The sequence below is a fragment of the Pelobates fuscus genome, chromosome 9 (assembly GCF_036172605.1).
Source record: "Pelobates fuscus isolate aPelFus1 chromosome 9, aPelFus1.pri, whole genome shotgun sequence".
NCBI classification, from domain to species: domain Eukaryota; kingdom Metazoa; phylum Chordata; class Amphibia; order Anura; family Pelobatidae; genus Pelobates; species Pelobates fuscus.
The window spans coordinates 10198904-10216699 of NC_086325.1; the positions used below are offsets into that span (position 1 = coordinate 10198904).

Sequence of the window (17796 nt, forward strand, 5' to 3'; positions counted from 1 at the left end):
ACCCCGGCTTCTGACTCGTTTATTCTGACCTCTGGCATCCTTTGACCTTGGCTATCCCTCGACATTCCTGCTGGTTCAGTCCTTGCCTGTCCTGCGTATTTGGTACTGCATCCTGCACAGGCCCACAGGCCAGGTGAATTCTTACCTGACCACCTCGGCCTGTGGCTATCTGCAAGGGTGAGCAACATATCTGTGCTACAGACTCCCAACTCAGGTAAGACCCTGACACCCAGTGAATGAATGTATCTTCCAATATCACAAACCTGTATTTGCTCTCTATATAAATAGAACATGATAGCAGATAGAGAAAAAAAAATATTCACTGACATTGAAATTAAAAACAGCAGGTGTAGTTAAAAGTATCACCACAAGTACTACGCATTTCGACCTTTTAGAGACTTCCTCAGGGTCCATTCAAGTGAACACAATGCAAAAAATATATACAAATCCTCCCTCCCCGGTAGTGTTCTTTTAAATCCCATTAAATTATTTTTTTAATTTTGATTGGTGCTCCTTTCTTCCAACTGCATTAATTCTCATGTTTCCAATCACCAAATTCCAGCCCCAATGACGTCATCATGCTCAAAGTGCAACCACGTCATCAGTTCCATCTACTGGTGGTGGGAGTTATCATGTCCTGCATAACAGGTCCCGGCCTGAAAGGCATCATCGTGCTTAGAACATGACGATGTTATGCGTTTCAAATGAGCGTTCCATCTGCTAAAACCGTGAGTTGTTGCTCGATGCGTTCCACTTCGTTGTTTGAAAAGTTCATACAAATTTAAATTCACTTGCTGCAGCACTGTAGGGATAATTGTGGGAACAGATTGCACCCACAGTACCAGATTGCACCCACAGCACTAACCACTGCACCTTATAAATGCCAGTAATTGTAATGGGCTCTGGAGGGGCCCATTGCTCTCTGATACCCAGCCCAAGTTGTCTCCTCTCACTTTATTTACTGCTGTGGCTGGCTGCTTTGACTGGCTGGCTGATGTGGCTCGCAGGCATCTGACTTTCACTACCAGGGGAGAGTTTGGTGTGCCACACATATAAGGCCAGTGCAAGCATGTTTGACTACTAGCTGTAATTAAATATTTGCCACCTCTTTACCCTAGGGGGGACAAGTGAAATATTAAAATCTTGATGTAGATACGTGATTTATCAAAGGTATGTATATTAAATATTAAATCTGTGCTTTTATTTTTTTTACATGTATGGCAATGTTTATTCTACAATCATTTTGACTACTATGAAGATGCATTTATTTGTCTGTTACTTTCCCATTGCCTCTTTGTGTGTCATTATTTCATTCCCCAGCCCCTCTATGTGTGTCATTGTCCACTTTTCCAGCCCCTCTGTGTGTGTCATTGTCCCCTTCTCTAGCCCCTCTGTGTGAGTCATTGTCCCATTCCCTAGCCCTCTGTGAGTCATTATCCGCTTCTCAGCCATTCTTTGTCATTGTCCCCTTCTCCAGCTCCTCTGTGTGCGTCATTGTCCCATTCCCTAGCCCCTCTGTGTGAGTCATTATCCGCTTATCAGCCATTCTTTGTCATTGTCCCCTTCTCCAGCTCCTCTGTGTGCGTCATTGTCCCCTTCTCTAGCCTCTCTGTGTGAGTCATTGTTCCATTCCCTAGCCCCTCTGTGTGAGTCATTATCCGCTTCTCAGCCCCTTCTCCAGGCCCCTCAGTGTTTGTCATTGTTCCCTTCACAGCCACTCTCTGTGTCATTGACTCCTCCCTCAGGCCCTTTTGTGTGCTCTTCTCTCTTCCCCCTTGCTCACCTGCTAACCTCTCTCCATGTAGTGTGGCCGAGCAGACCGTTGTAGAGGAGCTTCTGATCCTCTACATGGACTGACAAGAAGGTGTTTGGTGCTCTCACTGAGCACTACCTGTCAGACTGGATAGAGGATAAATATTAAGTGACTGGCGTGAGGGTGAGAGCTCTGCGCTCTCCTTCTGTCGGTAACCCGGATGTTGCGCCCCCAGGTCGGTGCACCCTAAGGTAGTGTCTGCCCTCAACACAGACATAGAAACGCATAGATCCCCCTGCCGCGGCCCATGAATGTTGTTTTCTGGTGTTATGGTAAAAAGCAAATATTACAAGTTTTAGAATGAAAAGTTATATTTCTTAAACTGTGTACTTTGTTTTTAAGAGATATTACAAACTGACAAGTTGCTAGAAATGGAACATATTGTTTTTAATACAATGTTTCTTTAATAAATTACCTCTTACCCATATTTAGTGATTATGGTGTTGAGACTTTAGGATGCCATCTTGTCCTAGGTTAGTGTAATTCCCCAAGTCAGGGAATTTCCCATGTCATGTGCACCCTTTCGTTTTAGTCTAAACATAGATACGGTGTTCCCATGTGAAATGACCAAGTTACGGCCTCGTATCTTTGCCAAGTTAAGGTAGGTCCTAAAATTACCTAATTGAACATCTGAGGTATAAATATGTGCACTTATTAATATTAGGACACAGAGGAGAGATTTTGGAGACAGAGATACTGTTCCATTTTATCATGACTGAGAGGTTGACTTGTTCAGGAGGGTATGTTATTGTATTTACTGATATTGCAAGCATATACTTTAATTTTATAAACTCTGCTATACATTATTGTAATGGATTTTATATGTGTATATTTATATTTAATAAAATAACTAAAAGATAAAACTTCCAAGACAATCCTTATTGTATATTGTATTCTCAATTATTTCTACATTTTAAATAGAGGAACTCTTACCAACTATATAATATTATGGCTAAGATATCTGTACGGTTAGCCCTGGTTAGCCCTGCTAAGTTCTATGCTTTATGGCGTTATAGTGATAAATATGGGAACCTGCTGCGGTTATACTGGGGTATGTAGTTCCTGCAGCCTAAGTATTGTTAGAAAAGGAAGTTACATTTAAAAAAAAAAGATTAATGCTTAAATCTATAAAATTTCAGAAACATATAATGTTCAATGTTAACAGTTACCATTATTTGACTGTTAAACATTTGATCTATTATTGTTCATGAAAATGATGTTACTGGGTTTAAAAATATCTTGGGACCAATGCAAGACTCAGTGGTGACAATTTCTGGCCCTACCCAACTCCCCACTACAAGCACCCCAGAATCCTCCACACCAGCCCCAACGGTCAGCATCTGTTGTCCCTTACTTAGAGCCAATTGATGGCATTGGCCTTTGGCCATCTTTTAGCCATATCCAGTTTTTCAAAAGTCATTATTGTAAGCGGAAATGTAATCTAAAAACAGACACAAATCATAATTTTATATAAAAACATGCACAAAGACACAAAAAAGACACAAATCTAAAAAACAATATACATTCATTGACTGAGCATATGCTCTATTAAAGGGATACTCCAGAAGTATATGTTTGGTGCACGGTGTAGGTTAGGATGCAGTTGGCTAGCTACGGTGCTTTCTTATATCTTTTAACTCATATATTTTTTTATAATTTTTAAGACAGTTCAGCTGTTCTGAAGATATGTTAACTAATCATATTGTACCAATAAACCAATATCTGCAAGCGTGCGCTCTATAAACTAATCATTACCTATTTCAGGAATGTTGTGAATTTATTGTTCTTCAGTAGATTCACTCTTACTTATCAGTAAGAATTTCTGTAATGTTCTAATTTTTTTATATTTAATCTTTAATTTTTTCTTTTTCTCTCTCTTTTACATTAAAAAAGGTTTTCACATAAAATATTACACGAAGGAAAAGATTACAACAAACATAAGATATATAATAAAACATTTATCGTTCAATAGAGTTCGCTAAAGTTTATCAATTTGTATAGAAAAGGGGGAATAAAGAGTTTTAAATATATACAATTAATCCTAAGAATCCACTTTATTTCATATTATCTCTTTCTTTGTATAAATAAATTCTTTAATGAATTTTCCTATCTTTCTTTAATTTTCCTTATCCCCCTTATTTTCTCTCTTCTTTTGTCTTATCGTTTCCCTTTCTTTTTTCATTTTCTCCTATTTCCTTCTACGCATACAGCCAAGTCTTACAATCATTCATAGGACAATACACAAAAAAAACAACATAACAAAACATAGCCTCTTGCTGAGAGTCAATCACGTATCACTTTTGAGAACCTAAAAGAGAGAGAATTAATATTCACTCTTTCTAATAGTCAGGTTCCCCTTAGCTGGATCCCTCTTGAAGTATAATTTTTAATGCTATTTAATGCAAAAATAGTTTTTGGTGATAAGTTCATTTAAGGAACTGTATAAATATAAATGGTATGGGACAATATTTTATTTATGTTTTAATGCTTTCTCTCATTTAATTTCAGCATTAATTTTCAGACTAACTATCAGACTAACAGAGAGATTTTAATATCCTTGTCGCCATCGGCATCCATTCTCAGCGCGGGATAAGACACATCTTGTATGGTCGGGGTATATTTCCCAAACCGCTGCTAGCTGGAGTGATATCTATGTCTTTTGGGTCCATCAGGGGCTTGCATTTGAAGGTTTGGAGAATTGTGGTAAAGAAAATAAACAGCTCCATCTGGGCCAATCCCTCTCCAAGGCAGATCCGCTTCCCTGAGGGTAGAAAGAGAGAAATGAAGAGATAAGTGGGGGCCTTGGGTAACCCATGTTATGTTTCTCGCATATAACATCGTTACCAGACCCTGCATGGGGAGATCTATAAAGTAATATCATCCATTTGCTGACTTCAAAACGATGAGTGTCACAATACAGAGTTATTTAGGTCACTACATTTCTAGACAGCAGAAATCGTACTCTGCAATTTAGAATGGCGTTTGTCAATACAGCGCAGGGTGCCGTGCGCTAGAAGTTTATTTATCTAGAGACTGAGGGGTGGGTTGCAGGTTTAACAGTGTCCTCTCCAAAGCTGATTTGGATAATAACTGTAATCCAGACATTATTCAGAATGATTAGAGAAAGTGCGTGGCATTGTGAGAACCGGGATCCATTAATGGAGAGTTTCCCAACCCTAATCTTTAGCTGCCATTACCTCCTTTAACTCTAAGAACTCCCTAACCCCAAATAAATCCTAACCCTAGAACAGTGAAAGCTTAGACCTACCTGCTGAAAAGGCCATGAAAGCTTCGTTCTTTTTGAAGGCTCCGTTCTCATCCAAGAAATGCGTTGGGTCAAAAGATGTGGGGTTTTTAAATTTTGTGGGGTCATATTGAGATGTACAAATTAGCGGCATGATATTTAGACCCTAGAAAGAACAATACATACATTGAAAGTAGACTTACAGTGGATGTTGTCTGCACTAAGAGAGCAATGCATTTATAGTATAATTATTTGTTAAATGACTGTGCAGGAGGACAGGACTCTGACATTTTGCATAGAGTTCAGAGAAAACATTGAATTCCTATAAATAAATAATAATATCGCCCATGCATATATGACAAAAGACTAGCAAAAAAATGTGTTGGCGTGTTTGTCTGTCTATCTCTCAAACAAATTACATAATATCACAGAAGTGTGTTTTGTCACACTATTCAATTCTAGGTTTGCATGCATATGCAAAATATTTTTAAATAGTTTATGCAGAACATGAGAATTGTGTGCCAGCAAACCTGCGCAATAATTATATTGTTAATTTACAGCACATCACAGGTATATTGACAGCAGAACAATAGAATTATGACCCAGAATAATGTGTAGGGTGTGTAACCTCCACAGCTAGAACAAGTTGTTTTGGAACGGTCATTAACTGATACGAAGCACATGCTTGCCAAGTAGGACTAAATGTCCTACTAAACACCTTGTTGACACTGAAATAACACAAAGTATCTTAAAATTATAGGAAGGATCAGAGATATCTGTGAAACGTATACATTTGTTGCTTTCCATTTCCTGTTGTAGAATTCATACCTCTGGCAAATCATAACCTCTAAATTTAATGTCACGTGTGACAGTGTGTGGGACACTCATGGGGACAATGTCTGCAAATCTCTGGATTTCGTAGATAACGGCTTCTGTATAAGGCATTTTACTTCGGTCATCCATGCACGGGCTTCTGTTTCTGCCAATGACTCGGTCTATCTCCTCCTGAACTTTTTCTTTTAAAAAAAACAATGATTTAGGATGCATATATGAACAGAATCAACATGTGAACATTCCACTAGGACTATGTGTCGCTAGAAAACACATTAACTAAGTGCAGGTAACGAGCCTCTACCACGAGAGGTTCCATCTCTTTAAAGGTCACCAAAGTGGTGGAACATTCAATAGGCCATGTAGTTACATATAGTTATATAGGCTAAAAATAGTGTGTCCATCATAATGTGTCCATCAAGCTCAGCCTTCCTCATATTTGTTTTTTGTTGTTGATCCAAAAGAAGGCAAAATTTTTTTCAACAAACTAGGGAAAAAAATCCCTCTTGACCCCAGAATGGCAGTCAGATTAATCTTTGGATCAAGCAGTTATTACCTACATTGAAAAATGATATCCTTAAATATTCTGTTTTTGCAAGTATGCATCTAGTAGCTGTTTAAACATCTGTATGGACTCTGATAAAACCACCTTTTCAGGCAGAGAATTCCATATCCTTATTGTTCTTACGGTAAAAACCCCTTTCCTTTGCTGTAGACTAAATCTTCTTTCTTCCAGGCTAAACACATGACCTATGTAAAGTTCTATTTGTGAATATATTTCCACACAGCGGCTTGTATTGGCCAATGGTCACGAATATATTTGTATAATGTTATCATATCCCCTCTGAGGTGACATTTTTCTAAACTAAATAGGTTTAAATGTGTTAACCTTTCTTCATATCTAAAATGTTCCATTCCTTTTATTAATTTTATAGCCCTTCTCTGCACTTTTTCTAGCGCCATGGTGCTATGTAGGCAGACAAAATAAACTTGTGGAGTAAAATTAAGATATCCTCTCAAGAGATGTTGAAAATCAAGAAACAAAGTCAATCACCTAGTAAGCAATAATAACACAATGATTTCTAGTGGATAAGAAGAAGTGTTTTGTTTAACAGATTTGTGTTCAAACTCAAGGAAATCGGTCTAGATGAAAATGCTTGTTCTTGGGTAGAACATTGGCTTAAAAAAAGAGTACAAAGTTGTCATTAATGGTAAATTTTCAAGCTGGACAGAGGTGGCAAGTGGTGTCCCTCAGGGGTCTGTTCTGGGACCCCTTCTATTTAACATGTTTGTAAATGATCTTGAAGACAGCATTGAAAGTCATGTTTCAGTGTTTGCAGATGACACAAAACTCTGTAAAATAATACAATGTGAGCAAGATATTACTTTGCTGCAGAGGGATTTAGATAGCCTGGGGGACTGGGCACTCAAATGGCCGATTAAATTTAATGTTGAAAAATGCAAAGTTATGCACTTCGGCTTAAATAATACACAAGCAACGTATACCCTTAATAGAATGTGAGGGCAGATAAGAACCATTCGGCCCATCTAGTCTGCCCAATTTTCTAAATACTTGGATAATGGAAGCGAATTAGGGATAACAACACACAAAAAGGACTTGGGAATTGTTATAGACAACAAACTATGCAACAATGTGCAATGTCAATCAGCAGTGGCCAAGGCCAGTAAGGTATTGTCATGCATGAAAAAGGGAATTCATTCTCGGGATGAGAATATAATTTTGCCTCTTTATAAATCACTGGTAAGACCACATATTGAATATGCTGTGCAATTTTTGCCACCTGTTCTAAAGAAGGATATTATGGCACTAGAAAAAGCGCAGAGGAGGGCTACAACATTAATAAAAGGAATGGAACATATCAGCTATGAAGAAAGGTTAACAAATTTAAACCTATTTAGTTTAGAAAAACGTCGCCTGTGAGGGGATATGATAACATTATACAAATATATTCGGGGCCAATACAAACCATTGTGCGGAAATTTATACACAAACTTTACATAGGACACAAGGTCATGCGTTTAGACTGGAAGAAAGAAGATTTCGTCTAAGGCAAAGGAAAGGTTTTTTTTTTACTGTAAGAATAATAAGGATGTGGAATTCTGTGCCTGAAGTGGTTTTATCAGAGTCCATACCGATGTTCAAACAGCTATTAGATGCATACTTGCAAAGACAGAATATTCAAGGATATAATCTTTCAATGTAGGGAATAACTGCTTGATCCAAGGATAAATCTGACTGCCATTCTGGGGTCAAGAAGATTTTTTTTTCCTAGCTTGTTGCAAAATTGGAAGTGCTTCAAACTGGTTTTTTTTTTTCCTTCTTTTGGATCAACAGCAAAAAACAAATGTGAGGCTGAACTTGATGGACACAACTCTCTTTTCAGCTATGTAACTATTTAACTATGTAATATAATTAACTTTATTATATATTATATTGCAAATGAAGCATGGGTCATGAACTGATTTCCAACTGAAAAATGTGTGTCCAAGCTATTGTCATGTGTATAATTTGGGTAAAGTAAAGAGCGACTTGTCTAAAATAACTTGTCAAGCCCTGGTTTATGGACCTCTATTAACAGCCTGTATACAACAGAAGGTCAGTTTGATCTGAACATTTCCTTATCTTATTGACAGTAAAGAGATCATTAAAGTAACTTGATTTTCATCAAATTACATGGCTAGCTTACCTTCCACCTCTGGATGTCTCAAGAGGATTCTGAAGCCATATCTCAAAGTTGACCCCACCGTTTCTGTGCCAGCAAAAAACACATTTACTGTAGTCTTCAGCATCGTCTCATAGTTAAAATGACTTTCTGGATTTTTCTTTTCCTGGAAATTTGGAATAGGAATTATTTTGACTTTCTTGATATGATTGCGATAACTGGGACAAAAAAGTAAGTTTCAGAATTTACTTAAAGGACCACTATAGGCACCCAGACCACTTCAGCTTAATGAAGTGGTCTGGGTGCCTGGTCCAGCTAGGGCTAACCCTTTTTTCTATAAACATAGCAGTTTCAGAGAAACTGCTATGTTTTATTTGGGTTAATCCAGCCTCTAGTGGCTCTCACTGACAGCCGCCAGAGGCGCTTGCGTGCTTCTCACTGTGAAAATCACAGTGAGAAGACGCCAGCGTCCATAGGAAAGCATTGTAAATGCTTTCCTATGAGACTGGCTGAATGCATGTGCGGCTCTTCCTCTCCATCCTCTCCATCCAGCCGGTGGGAGGGGGTCCCTGAGGGTGGGGGCACCCTCAGGGCACTATAGTGCCAGGAAAACTAGTTTGTTTTCCTGGCACTATAGGGGTCTTTTAAATCAATGGAGAGATTTCTGCTATTTTTTTAATCTCATCGCAACTTTTATAATACTTAAATATAACTAAATATAAAAGCGTAGTGGGAAAGGGGCAGTATGTTGACAGGCCAATGTTCCTGTCCTTAGGAGTGTTAGGCCCCCACACCCATGTTTGGCAAGAAAGAAAGGATTAACCCTTTTTTTCACTCACCTTGTTCCAGTGCCACAACTCCCTCGGAGCTGCTCAAGATGTCATGGAGGAGGCCATGGTTCAATCCAATGCTTCTCATAGAGGAATATTGGGGACCTAATGTGCATGCATGAATCAATGCTTTCACAAGGGGCTTTTTTTCAGTCAGCATTACGGAAACGCCTTTCGTGGCTGTCGTACTGACAGTCTCTAGAGGTGGGCTTATCCTATAATGTAAACATTGCAGTTTCTCGAAAACTACCATTTTACATTGCAGGGTTAGGAGGACAGGGGCACTGCTCCCAGACCACTTTATCGAGACAAAGTGGCCTGTGGGACTTCAGTGTGCCTTAAAGTGGAAGAAAGGTTTCAGAGAACAAGAGTCTAGAATACAAATGTTTCTATGTTCTTTTAATAGAAGTACCACGGGGAAATTGCTGGATTGAATCTTCCTCTGGTCAGTGGTGCAAACTATATTATGATGTATTTATGCATCATTCATACCTTGTTTTTGATCTTTACTCAGTGTAAAGTACAGTATTTGATTTGGGCTGACACAGTCTGTAATGTGGGTTGGCTCAGTCTGTATTATGGGTTGATAAAGTCTGTAATGTGGGTTTGCACAGTCTGTAATATGAGTTGGCACAGTCTGTAATATGAGTTTGCACAGTCTGTAATGTGGGTTGGCACATTCTGTAATATGGGTTGATACCATCAGTATTATGGGTTGGCACAGTCTGTAATATGAGTTGGAACAGTAATATGGGTTGATACCGTCGGTATCATGGGTTGACACAGTCTGTGATATGAGTTGGCACAGTCTGTAATGTGGGTTGGCACAGTCTGTAATGTGGGTTGGCACAGTCTGTAATGTGGGTTGGCACAGTCTGTAATGTGGGTTGGCACAGTCTGTAATGTGGGTTGGCACAGTCTGTAATGTGGGTTGGCACAGTCTGTAATGTGGGTTGGCACAATCTGTAATGTGGGTTAGCACAGCCTGTAATGTGGGTTAGCACAGCCTGTAATATGAGTTGGCACGGCCTGTAATGTGAGTAAATACAGTCTGTAATGTGGGTTGGCACAATCTCTATTGATCCAGTCTGTTGGCACATACCTGCTCGATTTTGATCAGGAAGCAATCAATGAAGTCTCGTGGGTTGTTTGGATCAAGCGTCTCCTTGTTCATTTTAAGCCGCTTAGCTACAAATGCTCCCAGTTTCACATAATTCTTGTAAATCTGTCTGTGTGGGCCCGGGATACACTGCATGATCTTGGGGAACACAAACAGCATCTGTGGGGGGAGGAGGGGGGACAACAGAAGACCTCAGATATACTTGTCAGCCGGGCAGTACATCACACTGTGACCGAACTTTCTTAAAACTCCCTAGTGCCAATAACTATGGGGGGTGGGGGTAATGTATTCACAATAGAAGAACTCACCATTGTTTAAATGTTGGGCATCAAGCACAGAGATAATGGAATATTCTTCTTATGACTTTCATGGTGAAGAAAAAACATTGCCCTACTTATCACTCTGGACTTTTTTTATAACTCTGTGTGTTTTTTTCTATTTTTTTTCTTCTTTTCTCTATGGTTTACATTTATTGCGAATTTAATTAACAGGATTGGTAAATGTAACTGTTAAATATGAGTTATGTTGAAATCTGTTTTTAGCCTCTTCTTATTTTGTGTCTGCATCCACTTTCTTTCAGTTAGATTGTAACGACATGGACCAATGTGCTGACGAGGATTCAAAAATCCTCACCTCGTGTGTCTGGTTATATCTTAATCTCTGTGTAAACCCATTGCTAAACTTTGTAAAATACCCTGAAGGAGGGCTCTATGTAAGAAATGTTAATTAAGTGACACCCAGGACTAATGATGATAATGTCGCAGACCTTGGCTAGAAGATATAGTATTGTGGCATCCATACCTTAATCTCATGGTGATAAAGATGGGCATGATACTCTTGAATTGACTTTGACTGTAGATATTGGGTTGACATGCAAATACATTAATCTTAAACGACGTGTCAGTGGGGTGGTTGAGGGTAGGGATTTTATAAGCAGAATATTAGTGTAGACAATGCGGGACATGATATGGGCAGATTAATAACGTTAAAAGTTTGGCTCACGGAAACATGATTGTGATGTCTTTTTCTTGGTGAAGGTGTGTGGTTTCTTGCCCACCTGTCCCCACGTGGAGCTCATTAGGTGCCAGCTGTTGTTGATGAGGTAGAGTAAATTAAGGAATTCCTTGTCCCTGTAGTCGAATCTGTCTCCAAACACCAGGGAGCAGATAATGTTTGATCCGGCTGAGCTGAAGCCGAAGGTTGGGTCAAAGGGCTTGCCTGCCAAGAGAGAGGACTATTGTTTGGTCTACAAGCTCCATCATCAGGCCCACTTCTTCTACATGTTCTCTCTGTGATCTAACTCCACGGATGACCGAAAGGTATATTGTTATCTGAGAAAATGTTAACAATATTGCTTATTTACAACAGATGAATATCTAAGTTTTGGCCTTTCCTGTCTTGCAAATAAACTAAAATTAAAGTATATCTATCCTCATGTACAACCTCCCTCACAAAAGAAACCATTGGACTATATTTATCTGGATAAAATAGAAGCATGTTTAGACAAAGATTTAGTCTGGAACAATCAGCGGTAACATTCCCTGGTTTTGTCAGTAATTGCTTTGAATTTTGCATATTGACATAATATTGCTGCCATTCCACATATCTACCACTATGAAAACCCCATTCATACCATCACTTTTTCTGAACTCTTCAATCAAATATAGTGCTTCCTCTTTTACTCGCTCCTCCAGGCTCCTCTTCCCCATCCCAAAATTCTTTAGGGTGGTAATTGCAAACCGCCGCAGCTGTCTCCACCTTTCACCCGTGCCATAGACAATCCCTGTATATAATGGGGTGATGGAAACTGTTAAGGAACATGTGGTGAATGTGGATGAATTTAAGACACAGGTGAGTGTGTGAGTAACATTGAGGTGAGTGTGTGCTCCTATTTCATACCATTTCCCTTGCTATACATCTGCACAGCAGGAAATTCTCCACGCCCGCTGAACTCCTCTGCGTTGTCAATGAGAGCTTCCTTCAGCACCTGATACCCGCACAGCACGACGGTGGGCCTGGAACCTAGGTAAAAGGTGTACACTGGGCCGTACTTCTTACTGAGCTGGTAAAGAGACCAGAAACTGAATGTCGGAACTAAACCATTACTACGTCATCACACACTACTACATCATCAAGCATTGCTACATCATCACACACTACTACATCATCACACACTGCTACATCATCACACACTGCTACATCATCACACACTGCTACATCATCACACACTGCTACATCATCACACACTGCTACATCATCACACACTGCTACATCATCACACACTGCTACATCATCACACACTGCTACATCATCACACACTGCTACATCATCACACACTGCTACATCATCACACACTGCTACATCATCACACACTGCTACATCATCACACACTGCTACATCATCACACACTGCTACATCATCACACACTGCTACATCATCACACACTGCTACATCATCACACACTGCTACATCATCACACACTGCTACATCATCACACACTGCTACATCATCACACACTGCTACATCATCACACACTGCTACATCATCACACACTGCTACATCATCACACACTGCTACATCATCACACACTGCTACATCATCACACACTGCTACATCATCACACACTGCTACATCATCACACACTGCTACATCATCACACACTGCTACATCATCACACACTGCTACATCATCACACACTGCTACATCATCACACACTGCTACATCATCACACACTGCTACATCATCACACACTGCTACATCATCACACACTGCTACATCATCACACACTGCTACATCATCACACACTGCTACATCATCACACACTGCTACATCATCACACACTGCTACATCATCACACACTGCTACATCATCACACACTGCTACATCATCACACACTGCTACATCATCACACACTGCTACATCATCACACACTGCTACATCATCACACACTGCTACATCATCACACACTGCTACATCATCACACACTGCTACATCATCACACACTGCTACATCATCACACACTGCTACATCATCACACACTGCTACATCATCACATTATTATTATTTTTTATAAATCTCCAAGTTCCGCAGCGCTGTACAATGGGTGGACTAACAGACACGTATTTGTAACCAGACAAGTTGGATGCACAGAAACAGAGGGATTGAGGGCAGTGGCGGAACCACCCTGCGGACCCCTGCGACTGCGGTGCCCGCCGCCATGTGTTGCGTCCCTGGCCCATGCTTTTAGGACCACCTGATGGAAATTAATTTCCAGGGGGCCCGATCAGCACTGTGGCACTCTAACAGCGCGACTGGGCCCCCTGAGATGACATCACAGCTGGAAGGAAGTTACTGCCCTGGTCACTTCCTCCCAGCAACCACCGGGAGCTGCGGGAACTCTGACTCCCATCAGGCTGAGCAACCACTGGTCCCAGGGAAGTCACCCTCCTGCACCTAAAGGTAGGAAACAGTGTTTTGTTTTAATGACAGTTTCAGGAGAGAACTCAGGGTGAGGGGATGGAAAGCTGTTCACAGTTTAATTGATTTGCTTTCATAAAGAAGTAAGTTTTCAAAGATTTTTTTGAAGGAGTGGAGAATGGGTGAAAGGGAGTTCCATAGGAATGGTGCAGCCACAAAGAAGTCATTAAGGTGAGCATCAGAGGTAGGAGTACAAACACAGGTTAGACGTAGGTCTCCGGCAGAGCATAGCGGCCTAGATATTTGTGTATTTGTGAAGATAAGTAGGTTGGAGCAGCATTGTGTAGAGATTTGTAAGCAAGTATCAGGATCTTAAATTGAGTCCTATATCTTACGGGAAGCCAATGTAGGCACAGATAAAAGGGGGAGGTGTGGGAGGTGCGGGCAGACAGGGAGATGAGCCTCGTCGCCGCATTCATTATAGACTGTAACGGAGCAAGTTGGGAACACGTAAGACCACTGAGAAGTGGATTACAGTAGTCAAGGCAAGAAAGGACAGCAGCATAGACAAGCACCTTTGCCGTATCAGGTGTTGAATAGGGTGTGATGCGCGCAATGTTTTTGACATGGACGCGGCAGGATTTGACGATTGGCTGGACATGAGGGGTGAAGGAGAGGTCAGAGTCAAAGAGAACACCTAGGCAGCGAGCCTTAGAGGGAGAGCCATTGACTTGGAGGGACAAGACAAGGGACTAGCAACACTTGAGGGAGGGAAGACCAGAAGTTCTGTTTTGGACAGGTTCAGTTTAAGGAAATGAGCAACCATCCAGTTGGAAATAGCAGAGAGGCAGTCAGAGACACAAGTCAAGAGGGGTGGTGAGAAATCAGGGGTGGGACAGATACATTTGCGTGTCATCCGCATAGAAGTGATACTGGAAGTCAAGTAGTGGCCATGGGATTTAGCAGTGATAAGATCATTGTATACTTTGATCACAGCTGTTTCAACAGAGTGAGGAGCGCGGAATCCATATTGATCGGGTCAAGCAGAGAGTTGGATTCGAGGAAGTCTGTCAATCTTGCATACACAACTCACTCAAGGGTCTTGGAGACAAACAGCAGTAGCGAGATAGGGCAGTAATTGGACGGGGAATTAGGGTCAAGGTTGGGCATTTTTCAGAATCGGGGTTACGGTTACATGTTTGAAGGGTAGAGGAAATGTGCCAGAGGAAAGGGAGAGATTTCATTTTTTTGTGAGAGGCAGAGCAAGAGAAGGAGACAAATTGCGGGTGAGATACAAGGGAATAGGATTGACTGAACATACTATTACATCATCACACACTACTACATCATCACACACTACACATCACATACTTACACAGCACAGTCCTTTTCGACTACACCATGCCAGGTATACACAGCAAACACACTACTACACCATGACATATATACACAGCAAACACACTACTACACCATGACATGTATACACAGCAAATACACTACTACACTACTACAGCAAACACACTACTACACCATGACATGTATACACAGCAAATACACTACTACACCATGACATGTATACACAGCAAATACACTACTACACTACTACTGCAAACACACTACTACACCATGACATGTATACACAGCAAACACACTACTACACCATGACATGTATACACAGCAAATACACTACTACACCATGACATGTATACACAGCAAATACACTACTACACTACTACTGCAAACACACTACTACACCATGACATGTATACACAGCAAACACACTACTACACTACTACAGCAAACACACTACTACACCATGACATGTATACACATCACCGGTACAGCGCTCGAAGTAGCAGTACCATGCTCCCCTCAGTGCCATGTTCCCCTCACACCCTGCTATACCATGAAATGTATTGCATTTAGACATAGTCCAATCACTGCGACAGCCTTTGAAACAGTTTTCATTCTTTAGACTTACATCAACCAAGCACTTGATTAGGTCGTTCATGTTGACCTGGTGCATGTTCCCTATGAAGGGCAGAGGAATGGGTCCGGGTGGCAGGTTCCCTCTGAGCTTTCCCCGGGCCAGAAATAGGACGCAGGTTATGATGAGAATGAGGAGAAGGACACTCGGATCCATGTTGAGACGGAGAACACTGGTCAGAGAGAGAGCTGGAAACCTGGAAACGTTGCTTTATATCACAGACTCTTCATGGCCTCATAAAACCTTTCATTACAGCATCAGCGTTGGCAAACACAATTTAGCTGCACAGATGTCACTGGGTCGATGGTCCTGGTACTTTGCCATAAAACTGCTGAGTGCCACTGAACTACAAAAATATCAGTTTAAAGGGACACTTAGACAATCCCGAGACAGCATCATAGTACCTCCCAATGGCCTTCTTTTCTAGGAGCTCCATGTTGTTAGTGTGTCTGAGTGTATAACAGAGCTCCACAGCAATAATACTCCCAGTAATGTGCCTGAGTGTATAACAGAGCTCCACAGCAATAATACTCCCAGTAATGTGTCTGAGTGTATAACAGAGCTCCACAGCAATAATACTCCCAGTAATGTGTCTGAGTGTATAACAGAGCTCCACAGCAATAATACTCCCAGTAATGTGTCTGAGTGTATAACAGAGCTCCACAGCAATAATACTCCCAGTAATGTGTCTCAGTGTATAACAGAGCTCCACAGCAATAATACTCCCAGTAATGTGTCTGAGTGTATAACAGAGCTCCACAGCAATAATACTCCCAGTAATGTCTGAGTGTATAACAGAGCTCCACAGCAATAATACTCCCAGTAATGTCTGAGTGTATAACAGAGCTCCACAGCAATAATACTCCCAGTAATGTGTCTGAGTGTATAACAGAGCTCCACAGCAATAATACTCCCAGTAATGTGTCTCAGTGTATAACAGAGCTCCACAGCAATAATACTCCCAGTAATGTGTCTGAGTGTATAACAGAGCTCCACAGCAATAATACTCCCAGTAATGTCTGAGTGTATAACAGAGCTCCACAGCAATAATACTCCCAGTAATGTGTCTGAGTGTATAACAGAGCTCCACAGCAATAATACTCCCAGTAATGTGTCTGAGTGTATAACAGAGCTCCACAGCAATAATACTCCCAGTAATGTGTCTCAGTGTATAACAGAGCTCCACAGCAATAATACTCCCAGTAATGTGTCTGAGTGTATAACAGAGCTCCACAGCAATAATACTCCCAGTAATGTGTCTGAGTGTATAACAAAGCTCCACAGCAATAATACTCCCAGTAATGTCTGAGTGTATAACAGAGCTCCACAGCAATAATACTCCCAGTAATGTGTCTGAGTGTATAACAGAGCTCCACAGCAATAATACTCCCAGTAATGTGTCTGGGTGTATAACAGAGCTCCACAGCAATAATACTCCCAGTAATGTGTCTGAGTGTATAACAGAGCCCCACAGCAATAATACTCCCAGTAATGTGTCTGGGTGTATAACAGAGCTCCACAGCAATAATACTCCCAGTAATGTGTCTGAGTGTATAACAGAGCCCCACAGCAATAATACTCCCAGTAATGTGCCTGAGTGTATAACAGAGCTCCACAGCAATAATACTCCCAGTAATGTGCCTGAGTGTATAACAGAGCTCCACAGCAATAATACTCCCAGTAATGTGTCTGAGTGTATAACAGAGCTCCACAGCAATAATACTCCCACTAATGTGTCTGAGTGTATAACAGAGCTCCACAGCAATAATACTCCCAGTAATGTGTCTGAGTGTATAACAGAGCCCCACAGCAATAATACTCCCAGTAATGTATCTGAGTGTATAACAGAGCTCCACAGCAATAATACTCC

The 17796-nt window shown here is 40.8% G+C and overlaps 1 protein-coding gene across 1 annotated transcript in view; it reads right to left on the minus strand.

The window, feature by feature from the left end:
• LOC134573590 (uncharacterized) overlaps positions 1 to 16096 on the minus strand; it is a 78903-nt gene extending 62807 nt beyond the window's left edge. The window contains exons 1-9 of the mRNA XM_063433375.1: positions 15921 to 16096; positions 12422 to 12584; positions 12156 to 12305; positions 11580 to 11740; positions 10505 to 10681; positions 8597 to 8738; positions 5886 to 6073; positions 5082 to 5223; positions 4398 to 4574 (exon numbers count right to left, since the gene is read on the minus strand). Of these exons, the coding sequence (XP_063289445.1) occupies positions 4398 to 4574; positions 5082 to 5223; positions 5886 to 6073; positions 8597 to 8738; positions 10505 to 10681; positions 11580 to 11740; positions 12156 to 12305; positions 12422 to 12584; positions 15921 to 16082 (1462 nt within the window). The 5' untranslated portion in view covers positions 16083 to 16096. The remainder of the gene's footprint in view (positions 1 to 4397; positions 4575 to 5081; positions 5224 to 5885; positions 6074 to 8596; positions 8739 to 10504; positions 10682 to 11579; positions 11741 to 12155; positions 12306 to 12421; positions 12585 to 15920) is intronic.
• Between the last annotated feature and the right edge of the window lie 1700 nt (positions 16097 to 17796).